Here is a 13,547-nt window from a genome sequence, read left to right as displayed (position 1 = left end):
TCATCTAAAAATTATGAAAAATGTGAAAAAAACATTGAAAATGACTTCTTCTTCCTTTTTTAAATCCTTTCCGACGGAATAGAATCTCTAAAACTCAATTGAGATGCTAAAAATCTATTTTTCATATGAAAATAACGAGTTTGAACAGTTCAGACGTTCAACCGCGAGAAATGTGGGAGATGAGGTCCATGGACTATTAAAAAAAGAAAAATTTACTAAATGAACAATTAAAAGACCATCCAAAACTTAGGGATTATTTAGAAGAAAAGTTCTCCACCATGATTCTTTAAATAACCTTTTCTTTATACTTTGTATATAAAATTAGATTTGATTCAATTCATTCTCAATTCAATCATTATTGGATTGGATTTGGATCCTAATAGTGAAATCCAATTAAAATCCGATCCAATCAAGATTTATCCAATTCTTGTTTTATAAAGTACGGATCCAATCAGATTTTTGTGAGATGATTGGTCCCAAATTGATAGAGATCCATTGATAGTTACTTGATTCCATTAGTACCAATCTTATTATTCCAAATGGTATATAGTCCACCATTTGTCATTCATCCACATAGGATAAGATTCTTACAAGTTGTTAGGTTCAGATCGATAGCTAGCTTTTGATTACAAATTCAAGTATTCGATTGTCAAAATTGATTCCATTAACTAAACTATTTCTATAAATTAATTTTTAGAATCTAGAATAAGAATGTCTTGTTGTAGGCCTATTTATATTTATTATAAGAAATATAATATATCTAAGAGTAAGAAATTAACTTTAGCACAACATCACAAGAAAAGCATCCATTGACTCTATCAAAGTTGTAAAAAAGTCCACTCCTCTTCTAGTTTTTGGGACAAAACCTTCTTGCGCGGTGTGAAAAGCATTTCCTTAGATCGTGTTTTTTTTCCTCCTTCAATAAAGTGATCTTGAGAAAATGGATGCCAATAAGCGAATGCTTTTAAGAAAAAAAAAAAAAGTTTATTTTTTAACTTGAGTGGATGTAAATTTTTTTTTTATATTAAAAAAAGTAGATTCTTCTAATAAAAGGTCTTTTTAACACATGTTAAAGTGCAATAAATACACATTGGGAATAAGCACTTAGGACACACGTTAACAAAACCATTTAATAAAATCTTGTTATTAAGGAATTATTTTTCATAAAAATGCTTAATCAAATTGATGGCAAATATATTTCTGTAGAAAATTTATTTTTCCAACTGCCTTCTTACACAATCATTCAAATTTAAAATATCAATACTACATAAAGAAAAGTACTTTCTCAAGAAAATTCATAAAAAAAATGTTTGTTTGAGTTTGGTTGTACCTATAAATATGTTGGAAAAAATTGAGATTTATTTCAATGTTTGAATGGAAGTGGAAGTAAGAATGGTTTATTTTTGAAGTTGTAGTGTAAATGCTTTAGTCTCACATTAGATAGAAACAATTAAAGAGTTTAACTCTTTTATAAAAGCTTTTACATAATGCAATGAATGTAAAAGAGATATGGTTAAAATACATGCGTACACGAAGGCCCATGGGTTCTAAATGGACTTTAATCCATTGGTCTAAAAAAATCTTAGTGCATGCGATGCGCGTGCAAGGAGGGGGGGGGGGGGGGGGTGCAAATCTCTAATTTAAGTCTTACGTAAAAGGCCCACTTCTAATGAATATTTTTCCCAATTTTGAAAACTATCCAGAAAGACACTTCTAATTTTCATTTGTTCTCGAAATTTTTATTTGCACAATGCCTTCTGATTTCAATAACCATAATACAAATTCATTTAAAGGTGCATATTAGGAGTGTGGCCTTGTGCACATGTGGAGTATTGTATCCCGAGAAATAGATATCCAGAGACTGTTAGCATATCGTAAGGACGAAATCTGTCTTAAGACTATTATGTCTAATACAAACTTCACTTTATTTAACATTGAAATAACTTTTTTTTTTTTTTCGATATTTATAATTTATTTGATTTCACAATATTTCTGTTTATTTTCTCCAATCTAACACCACATATAAAACAAAATATAATAAAATTAGGTTGGAAATGTGAATGATAGTCCCACATTGCTTGATTATCGTGAACTTGGAAGATATATATAAATTTGGGGTAATCTTCACATTACAAGCCGATTTTGTGAGGATGAATTGGACTCACGGATTTTTATGTGGACTAATTATAATATCGATGGATAGTCTCTTTTCTTTATATATATATATATATATATATTAATTGCAAGATACCGCACCATACCTTTTGGGATGGAACCATTTCTCATAATTGCACACCCCCACCCGAGGGGATGGTCCCAACATTTTTCTATTTGTATACCTGTAAATTATTTTTTAGAGAAAAAAAGTATTTCTATCCAACACAATCATGTAGATTGTAGAAATTAAGATGATGAGAGAGAAATATTTTAGAACGAATGGCTGTTTCAGCATTTCAGGGTCAAATTTTATTGTCTTTTATGAGCTTGTGTGCAAGTGCAGTGCATCTAGCGTTGGTTGCAAGCATTTTCTTTACATTTGAATATTAGATTCAACATAAGCCAAAGCCAAGCCGACTGGAGAGAGATTATTTTGAAGAGTTGGGCTGGGCCTGGGAAGTTGCATGATTTACAAAGAGAATTTTTTTAACCATGGTTAAGGCCTAGAGTTTACAACTTTACTGCTCTCTGTGGTTGGTGGTGTTTGAGAGGAGTGGAAGAAGAGAGAGAGAACAGAGAATAAGTGCTTTTTAAAAAGCTTTTATTTATGGGAAAGAAAGAAGAATAAAAGGTCCGCATTCTTGTCACTGAGACTAAGAGAGAGAGAGAGAGAGAGAGGAATCACTAATTTACTTTCTTTCAATCCATTATCCATCTCTACTACATCTCCCTCTTCTTCTAGGGTAAGCATTTTCTCTCTTTTTTGTGTTTTTATTTTTATTTTCAGCTTCACATGTACATGTTACATGCTTACTTCTGCAAATTCCGAGCAATTTCCCACCACAGTTCTTAATGAAACATGGTATCTGAGTGAGTGTTAGTGGATCTCCCTGTCTCACTCTGTCTCTCTCTCCTAATTAGTTTTTATTTACTTGGTTTTGTTTGATGGAAGTTGGTTGTGTTCATGTATTCTAATTTCTTGAATTAGATTTTTTTCTGTTAATAGTCCATTTTATTTGGGTTGGATGTAATTCTCCAAAATTGGTGGAATTTTGTCATTTTTAGCTTCCGTGGTTCTTCAAAATTCTATTTATCCTTCAAATTCTTCAGATTATTCTGGGTTTTGCTTAAATTTAAGATTTGGGTTTTCTTTTTTCGTGCCTGAGTGGAAGCGATTCTCAAGAATTTATGGATTAACAAATAACAAGTCATTTTGAGCTACTGGTGTACTTCTAAGTTTCAATCGTAACTCGATTTCTGCTGGTTCTTATGGGTTCTGCTCGATTTTCAAATTGCGTTTTCTTAGTTTCATGCTCGAGTTGTTTGTTAGAGAATTTAGATGTCCTTTGTGAATGATTTGGACCAGTTTTTTACTGGGATAAAGGTAATTCTGAAGAACAAGTGGGTTTCTAAGTCATTTTAGATTTGGGATTACTACGAAAGTTGCAATCATCCCTCAATTTTCTTCATATTTTTATGAATTTTCGTATTTTTCACTTGGGTTTTCATTTGTTAGTGGATTTAGTTTGTTGTTTGTTTCCAACTTTCAAAGGATCTAAGATAATTATATTGTTGGAGTGGTGTTATTTCTTAATATTTTTTTTTTTGTCATTTTAGGTGCTAAGCTACTTCAAAAGTTCGAGCCACTCTCAATCTGTTCACATGTAACTGGGTTCTGCACAACTTTGTTGTTGAGTGTGGAGAATTTGAGATTTGGATTATCTTTGTTTTGCTTGAATTGTTGTTTGTTAGTGTAGATGTTTATTTTAAGGATTTGAAGCCAATTTGCTTGCTAGGTACCAAATTGCTGAGAAATCCTGAAAGTTTTTATTGATTTTGTTTATTTTAAGGATTTGAAGGCAATATACTTGATAGGTACTCAAATTGTTTAGAAATCCTGAAAGCTTTTATTGATTTCATCTATTTTTTCCATTCGCTCTAGGATTTGACACTCTTTTTTAAGTATTTGATGCCAATTTAGGCGTTTGGTCCTGAATTAGGTTTTTCTAAATGTCTTGAATTGCAGCTTGTGGATGATCTAGAAGTCTTAAATGGTTGATGTTTCAACATCAGTTTAGGTGTGACAAAGCTCATTTTATATATAAAAAAATCAAGAGTTCCAGATTTTTTTTTGATGGGTACTGTCCAAATAATTGGTAATTTTAGGGTTTACATTAGTTAGGTTTACTTCTAAAGCAGATTTCCATTGTTTCTTGTCTCGATCCTTATTTAATCTTCTGTGGGTTTTTTGTAGAACTTGATTGGGTAAGTAAATTGGGTGCAAGAGAAATAAGTAGACTCCTCATCTCACGATTCAAACAGCCCTTGATTTTGTTTGAGATCTATAATGGTTTCGAGGTCTTATTCTAACCTTTTGGACCTTGCCTCTGGTGATACTTCGACCTTTGGTCGAGTGGGTAAGAGGCTCCCTAGAGTGATGACTGTCGCTGGGATAATCTCCGAACTAGACGATGAGAACAGCAATAGTGTTGGGTCCGACGTTCCCTCTTCTGTGTCCCAGGATCGAATGATCATTGTTGGAAATCAGCTTCCACTTCGGGCCCACCGAAGATCTGATGGTGATGGAGGGGGGTGGTACTTCAGCTGGGATGAGGACTCCCTACTTTTGCAACTCAAGGATGGTCTCGGAGAAGACGTGGAAGTCATCTACGTTGGTTGCTTGAGAGAAGAGATTGATCCGAGTGAACAAGACGATGTTGCACAGACATTGCTTGAGACCTTCAAGTGTGTTCCCGCTTTCCTCCCTCCCGACCTCTTAAGTAAATTCTACCATGGATTCTGTAAGCAACAACTTTGGCCTTTGTTTCACTACATGCTTCCTCTATCCCCAGATCTTGGTGGTCGATTTGATCGGTCACTTTGGCAAGCTTATGTATCGGTCAACAAAATATTTGCGGATAAAGTGATGGAAGTGATCAACCCTGATGAAGATTTTGTGTGGGTCCATGACTACCATTTGATGGTGTTACCTACCTTTCTGCGAAAGAGATTTAATAGGGTGAAGCTTGGGTTCTTCCTCCACAGTCCCTTCCCTTCATCCGAGATTTATAGAACACTTCCTGTTAGAGATGAGCTTCTCCGAGCCCTCCTAAATTCTGATCTCATCGGTTTCCATACTTTTGACTATGCCAGACACTTTCTCTCTTGTTGTAGTAGAATGCTTGGCATTGCTTATCAGTCTAAACGGGGCTACATAGGGCTCGAGTACTATGGTCGCACTGTCAGCATTAAAATTCTCCCAGTTGGGATTCACATGGGTCAGCTTCAGTCTGTGATGAATCTTCCTGAGACTGAGTCCCGGGTTGCAGAACTAAGGGATCAGTTTAAGGGTCGTTCAGTATTGCTTGGGGTGGATGACATGGATATCTTCAAAGGGATTAGTTTGAAATTGTTGGCCATGGAACAGTTGCTCATACAACATTCTGATTGGAGAGGGAAGGTTGTGTTAGTTCAGATTGCAAACCCTGCGAGAGGTCGAGGGAGGGATGTACAAGAGGTTCAATCTGAGACTTATTCCACCGCAAGGAGGATTAACGAGACATTTGGGAGGCCTGGTTATGATCCAGTGGTTTTGATTGATACCCCACTTCACTTCTACGAGAGAATTGCATATTACATGATCGCTGAGTGCTGTCTTGTTACGGCGGTAAGAGATGGGATGAATCTCATACCTTATGAATACATTATATGCAGACAAGGAAACACAAAGCTAGATGAGACGTTGCAATTGGACCCATCAATTCCAAAGAAGAGCATGCTTGTGGTGTCTGAGTTCATTGGCTGCTCCCCATCACTCAGTGGAGCCATCCGTGTCAATCCATGGAACATTGATGCTGTTGCTGAAGCTATGGATAATGCTTTGGTAGCCTCGGAGTCGGAGAAACAATTACGGCACGAAAAGCACTATAGGTATGTAAGCACACATGATGTCGGGTATTGGGCACATAGCTTTTTACAAGATCTTGAAAGGGCATGCAGGGACCATTTGAGGAGGAGGTGTTGGGGTATTGGCTTTGGTTTAGGCTTTAGGGTTATTGCTCTTGATCCAAATTTCAGGAAGCTTTCAGTCGATCATATTGTTTCAGCATACAAGAGAACCAAGAAACGAGCAATTCTCTTGGATTATGATGGTACCATGATGCCACAAACATCCATCAATAAAACTCCAAATCCCGAGGTCATCAGTTGCTTGAGCAGTTTGTGCAAAGACCCTAAAAATGTCGTCTTCCTTGTTAGTGGGAGAGACAAGACGACTCTGACTGAGTGGTTTTCTTCTTGTGAAAAGCTTGGACTCGCTGCAGAACATGGTTACTTCATGAGGTACGGACATTTTTTGTTGCGTTTATTGATTATTATTTGTTGCATTTGTTTGTTTGTGTGCTACAAAAATTGTGTGTTGTCCTCTTCAGGCTGAATCGTGAGGAGAAATGGGAAACTTGTGTATCTGTGGCGGACTTTGATTGGAAACAAACTGCGGAACCTGTGATGAAGTTGTACACTGAAACAACTGATGGTTCAACCATAGAGACCAAAGAGAGCGCACTTGTTTGGCATTACCAGTATGCGGATCCGGATTTCGGGTCATGCCAGGCTAAGGAACTTCTTGATCACCTTGAAAGTGTTTTGGCCAATGATCCGGTATCCGTCAAGAGTGGCCAACACATTGTTGAAGTTAAGCCTCAGGTTAGTAGTTCAGATTTCCTCTTCAACATCTATCAAAAGTGCCTACCTTGTTACTAACACTATAGAGGCCTACACCTAAAGGAAAGACTTTGGGTGTCTTCTTCAAGGTGAGTTTTACAGGGGAAAAAAAACAGGCTTTACAATTTTTTTAGATGGTATGCAAAAATTCTCAATTATTGCTTGTTTGATTAATCTTTACTGCCTATAGTTATACTTAAAAATAAGGGTTTTGTTAACGTTAAGATGCATTAAATACACCTTGGAAATGGGCAATTTGTGGTAGGAGAAATTTTTTTTGAGGGCATTTTAGGTAGTAAAAAGAATTTGGAGGTGTATTTAATGCATCTAAATGTGTGCACTTGGGGTACATGTTAACGACACCCTAAAAATAAATACAATTTGATGTCTATTTGTTCTTCTTCTTTTGTACGTGTGTGTGTGCGCGCGCGTGTGTGCGCGTTTTACTTCTTCCCGGAGTGTGCTTATGTTTCAAAATCTGTAAACTACCCAACTCTAAAATCCTTGCTCCTCAGGGTGTCAGTAAGGGATTAGTGGCAGATCGACTACTAGAAACAATGCAAAAGAGGGGCATGCTTCCAGATTTTGTGCTGTGCATAGGTGATGATCGATCAGATGAAGACATGTTCGAAGTCATCACAAGTGCCATATCAAGTCCTATTCTCTCCCCAGTGGCTGAAGTGTTCGCTTGCACAGTTGGACAGAAGCCTAGTAAAGCAAAGTATTATTTGGAGGACACTATAGAGATTGTCAGAATGTTGCAAGGTCTTGCTACCGCTTCAGATCAAGCGGCAAGGAGTGCTTCTCAAGGTTCTCTTCGAGTGATTACTGATTGAAAAGAGGTAGAAGCCCTCTTTCGAATATTTTTTTTTTTGAATTATATATATATATATATGTAACCTCTGTTGTGAGTCTGTTGTTCTTCATGCGTTAGCAGTGTTGTAAAAATATCAAAGTTTGTAGTATTGTTTTGGTACACGCATCCATGGGTCAACTTGCTAATGTTCTAAAGCTGAGAAATTTCAAAATTGTTTGTGTATTCGGTCTTCAGATCATCTGATTGGTTGGGGCAGCACTTGATCGGGCTCTGGCCCAAAACCCGTTAATCTGATGATCGTGGCCATCTGATCAGCTAAAATTCATGTTTATTAAAAGATTCCACCACATTTTCCTAACATCACTATAGGCACCAAAAATCATTGGCATTTCATTTGGTGAAACAATGAAATGAAGCTCAAACTTCTGCTCTAGCCACCAAGACCCAAAAGAGTGACGAAGAATTTAGGCCATCTATATTCTGAGTCTTATAGATCGTAATTGTGGTTTATTATGCCATCCTTGACATGCATTTGAATTTGTGTATCTGTCATTTATTGATTGTAATTGTGGTCTACAAATCTCAAACCTTTGGTTTCCCCTTATTAGAATGATCCATGTGAACGTTATATTGGTCCCCCCAGTAGGGAGAGGTGGGAGGTTGTACTGCTCCTATGCATTTTCATTATTTACATCTTATCCCGGATATTGGGGTCGCCAACATGAATCATATTTTTCTCATTAAAAGAGAGCTCGGGTGCTATTGGGTTCAGGACTAGTTCTGGGCTTGGAACTGTTGTAGCCGTGGCCTAATGCGCGCGTGTCATGAAATTTTATTGTGTATTCTACTATATGAAATGAATTCATTAAAAAGGTTTTTAGGCTCTACTTGCTGTTTTCATAAAATGCTATATGAATCAGCGTAAAACAAAAATTTTATGCCCTGCGGATGCTTGATTGTCCCCTCTGCGAATCACTGCAAAAAAAATTTAAAAATTTGTTGGGTGCTTCGTGGCTCACCATCTTCTTATAAAGAAATGGTGGAAAATTTTGCCCTCCCAAAAATAATTACAAAACTTCATGAACTATCAACATTTTGCTGGCGTGCCAAGCAGGGAAAAATTTGTGCAAGTGTTGGCTGAAACTTTGGGGTGATTAAATATGAGGAGGTGATGAGATTCTTTGGCCTCTTTGACCCTACCACATCAGCTGTGATGATGTCTGATTGTTCCTCCATACAATATGCCCCCATTAACAATGCATCGTGGTAGTATGAGGTCCAGGCTTTTTACCTGGACGGGCAACCCTCTGTCTTGGACACGTTGGCAATGCTTTCTCCTCTTAGCTGCCATGAGTTGGAGGCTAGGAGCCATTGGATTTTCAAAAGAGTCGTTCTGGAGTGATCTCAAGCTGGAACCTTATATCGCATTTCTTGATGTGAAAGTGTATGGGAACCATAGATGCATGCTTTTCATTGAGATTCTTTTCGAAAGACAGAAGTTCAGAAACCAAGGTTTTAAATAGATTGTCAATGGCATAGTCACAAACTTCCCCTAATTTTTCTGAAAATTTTCGTATTATATTAGGGGTTTGTGAATCAAAGAATTATTTGATAATTTAAAATATTGAAATAGAGAGAGGGGTGTCAAGGGGTACTCATTTAACGGGCATCTAATTGAAAATGGAATCAGTAGATCTCATAATTTAAACATAATTTTCAAAATCATTTTCATATCTCATCTCAGCATCCATTAGGACAAATATTTGGGTCAAGTTAGCTCATGTCAGAAGATATATGTATACATATATAGTTTTTTTAATAAGCTAAATTAATAATAGGTGTAATGATTTTCTAACTCAAATTTAACATAATAACTCAATATGCAAGATTTTTCCTCGGGATACACAACTGCATATGTCATAAACATTTTTCAAATGTGTTACTTGTGTATCTCAAGGAAAAAAAAATCTATTACTCTTACATATGCTACATTAGTGTGATTTTGAATTATTCTGTTGGAGTTGAGTTAGAAAATCAAAACTCTTAATAGTAATGTATCACAAAATCTTATTTTATATAGATTATATATTTTTAATGAATAATGTTATGATTCCTATCCATTTTCACGTCTTGAAGTGCGGTATGAGGTCACTCCAAAACGAGTCATTTTTAATTCTTAAAAAATAATCATTTTATATTTCAAAAGTCTATTGGACAGGACTCTCGTTATCACAATTTTCTCACCTTGTTTCGTTTCAGAAACCAAAGAAAAAGAGCAGAACAGTTGTAGAAAATAGGTTTCCTTTATTAAAAAAGAAAAATATGTGAATTTTTATTACTGATTAAATATTGAAAAAGATTATTTATATTAGAAACAGGAACCAATCAAGGTACCTCAAATACTGCGAGTGCTTGCGAGATGGCGCACCATCCAGTTTCATGTACTATTTTAATGATTGTACCTAATTAAAGAGTAATACTGTGTGCTATGCATGTGTAATCAGACAAAAGAGTCCAACTAATCTTACTAACTTAGTAAGATTTCAACTCTTACTAAGGGTCGTTGAGCTCACCTTGTAGCATCCAAAAATATGATACGATGCCATAGCTTTGTAAAGGATAAAATTCTATAAATTTTGAAAAAAAAAATAAAAATAAAAAATCTTATTTTTTATTATTGAATTTGAATTTTAAATTTTGGAGTTCCATAGCCATCAACCTAGGATCAAGCTCAAAAAAGTTATTTTTTGGGGGAAAAAGATAGATCTGAGTTTTTTCATGAAATCTAAAGGGCGGTTGTAACGACTCTTACTAAGAGTTAAAATCTAACTAAGAAAGTGTTTTTCTTTTACTCATGTTTTGGTAATCACTTGAAATATCAATGTGTTTTCAAATTGACGACCTACCTCTCGACCTTAGTCTTTTCCGTAGTTATAAAAATGACTTAAAAACAACCACTTTTCAATTTCAAGCTAAAATCCTAGATTTTTCTTTGCAATACTAGTCATTTTCAAACTCTTGGGTTAAACTTTTTACCCTTATATACAACCTTAAGCTTTTATCAACTTGGGGTTGAAAAATATCAAGAGTATTTTAAAAGGGGTTAAGACAAGGTTGAAAACGATGGATTGAAGATGACGTTGAATAGATTAAAAATAAATTTTCACGTAAATTAAAGAACTTAAAGATGATTCCTTTGGAGAATAATAAATCAAGGATTTCTTACTAAAAATTGAAAATGAAAGCATTTAGATCATTTTCTATCAGTCTTCTCTACCAAACTAGGTGAAGGATTATGTGAAATAAAATTGGATGGGATATGCCTAAAATCACCTTTTAGTAAGTTAATTAATATAAGAGTTGTTCAAAAGTGACTTTCCTATGACATTGAGTTGACGTGGTAGGGTGCAGATAAATATAGATCTTTTTACTCGAGGTACAAGAAACAAAATCTATGGTTATCTGCACACTATCATATCAATGCAATGTCGTGAGAAGTCGCTTTAAACATTACTAATTTTATATGCACAAATGAGGCTGTAATTTTTCGCTACATTACACTTTGCTAGGCAAGGAAGGGTCGTGGTCAACATGAAAGTGGCTTCAACAAGTTTTGTTGTGAGATCGGCATTTCCCATGTCTGACCAATTTAGCCAATGTATTAAATTTCAATTTTGGAGTCTATTTCTATCATTCTGGCAATGGAAAAATATCAAGCAGTGTGAAAATTGATACAATTTTCAATAAAATGGTGGAAATGTTGAGAAAGTTTTCATTGAAGTATAGGAAATGATACTAAAAAAAAAAAATGAAATCATACTCATAAATCATGAAACCACAATTAATAATCATATGAATTGTGAAAATGAATATCAATATTGTTTCACTACACTTTTGATAAGTATCTAAGAATTGTCACTTAAGGTTGTGTTTGGATTGAGAGAAATGGAAAGAAGAGAAGAGAAAATGAACGAGTTTCTCTTGTTTGGATTGTTAAGTGGGGAAAGAAGAGAAAAAAATTGAAAAGAAAAAAAAAAGTGAGTTTCTTTCCCTTCAAAAGTGGATAGAAGAGGAGAGAAATGGAGAGACACCCTTTTACAATATTTTATAATTCCAAACTCTGCCCCTAGATCACTTTTTAAGGTATTTTAAAATTTTAAAGTTGTCCCAAGTTCTCTTGTCAATCCAAACACGGAGGAGAGAAATTGAATCCCTCTTCTCTTCTCTTAATGAGTTTCTCTTCTCTTTGTTTCTGTCAATCCAAATATAACCTTAAAAACAATTATATGCTTAATGGAAATAAAATAATAATCTTGCAATAAATTGTTATGAAAAGTTATGTACTGTATTATCACATTATTACATGTATCATTTATCTTTTGACTCTATATGAAAAAGTTATTAACATATCTAAATAATTTGAACAAAGAAAAATTATATGTGAATGTTTAAATGAATATTTTGGCTGAAGGTTACTATTCATCAAAATTTGACTTTTTTATATGTAGTAGAAATTCACCATTCATTGAAACATCTTTGACGAAATGAACAATGATTTCCATCAAAATGTATATGTAAATTATTGGTTAAATTTCATGTAGGACTGAATGAAAATAAAAATATTTTGATACATTTCTTGAAATTGTGTCGAAATTTAAGGTTTCGAACTTGACTAAGGTGCTGTTTGTTAAACTGAAAAAAATAAGTGCTGAATAGCATTAAGCGCTGAAACTTATAAGTGCTGAATTTAAGTGCTGAAAAAGTAGTTTGTTTAGATGCTGAATCATGTTTGTTACACATTACTGAAACTGATAAATTGTCTTTGTTACCCTTACAATCATATTATACATTGTTTACATGTTTCAAATGCTTATTTATTATCAAACACAATAAAATATATTATTTCTTATAAAATTAAAATACAATTTATTTTTAAATAATAAATAATACTCGAATAATCTTCAATTTATAAATAATAATTTCTATTTATAAAAACCCACAAATTTCAAATTAAAAATAATAATGTCATACAAGTCACTAAATTTGAAATCAACTTTAAAAGAACTTAATTTTGGATGAATAATTTTCGATGGAAATGAAGGATGTGTAATTATAAAAGCACCCTATGAATTAATAAGGACAACTCACATTATAGCCATTTTTTGTTTTGTTTTATATGGATTAAAGTTTTTGGAATGAGCAAATTTTTAGTGAGGATGGTTTATATGGTCTAGAGATCATCCTCACCAAAAATCAGTCTATTTTGAAACGTCTAACTCGTTAAAAATAGGTTTTTTTTTTTTTTAAAGGGACGATTTACGATTCTTGAACTTGTTTTGATAGGGTTAGAAGTTTCAAGATGTGCTGATTTTTTATGAAAATGATCTCCTCATTGTAGAGATCATCCTCACCAAAAATCAACTCATTCCAAAACTTTTAACCCATATAAGACAAAATAATTTAGCTATGGTGTGGGTTTATTAATTTGTGGGGTGTTTATATACTTATCAATGGGATATAAGAGGTAATATCCTTTTAAGAATAAGGGCATACTTGTCCATGGTCAAAAAAACAAAGGACATACTTGTCCATGTTGAAAAAAGCGAAGTGCTTACCGCTTCAGCACTTTTTTTCAGCATCAAAATAGTGCTGAATTTTTTTCACTTATTTTCAGCAATAAGCACGAGTAAACAAACGCGCTATTTTGACAAAAGTGCTGAATTTAATTTTTTTCAGCAATAAACACTGAAAAATAGCGCAAACAAACACCACCTAACTTGGCATCTTCAAAAATAAATAAGTAACACAAACAATAAACTTGTTTCTAATGGCATAAGTAATATATCGTGAC

General features: G+C 34.3%; 1 protein-coding gene across 2 annotated transcripts; it reads left to right on the top strand.

The window, feature by feature from the left end:
• Positions 1-2,716: 2,716 nt before the first annotated feature.
• On the top strand, positions 2,717-7,918 carry TPS5 (trehalose phosphatase/synthase 5). 2 transcript variants are annotated; one of them, XM_086437216.1, is made up of 5 exons: positions 2,717-2,900; positions 3,775-3,821; positions 4,412-6,498; positions 6,588-6,861; positions 7,395-7,918. In XM_086437216.1, the coding sequence occupies exons 3-5, from the start codon at positions 4,505-4,507 to the stop codon at positions 7,713-7,715; spliced, it is 2,589 nt and encodes an 862-aa protein (XP_086293342.1). In that variant the 5' UTR covers positions 2,717-2,900; positions 3,775-3,821; positions 4,412-4,504; the 3' UTR covers positions 7,716-7,918. The 2 variants fall into 2 exon arrangements, with proteins under 2 accessions (XP_086293342.1, XP_086293343.1); XM_086437217.1 differs by lacking the exon at positions 3,775-3,821.
• Positions 7,919-13,547: the final 5,629 nt, after the last annotated feature.

The sequence above is a fragment of the Akebia trifoliata genome, chromosome 3, assembly GCF_017979445.1.
Source record: "Akebia trifoliata isolate Shusen 1 chromosome 3, ASM1797944v1, whole genome shotgun sequence".
In the NCBI taxonomy this organism is placed as follows: Eukaryota; Viridiplantae; Streptophyta; class Magnoliopsida; order Ranunculales; family Lardizabalaceae; genus Akebia; species Akebia trifoliata.
Note: the sequence above shows the minus strand (reverse complement) of the source record. Positions and strands in the feature narration are given on the sequence as shown.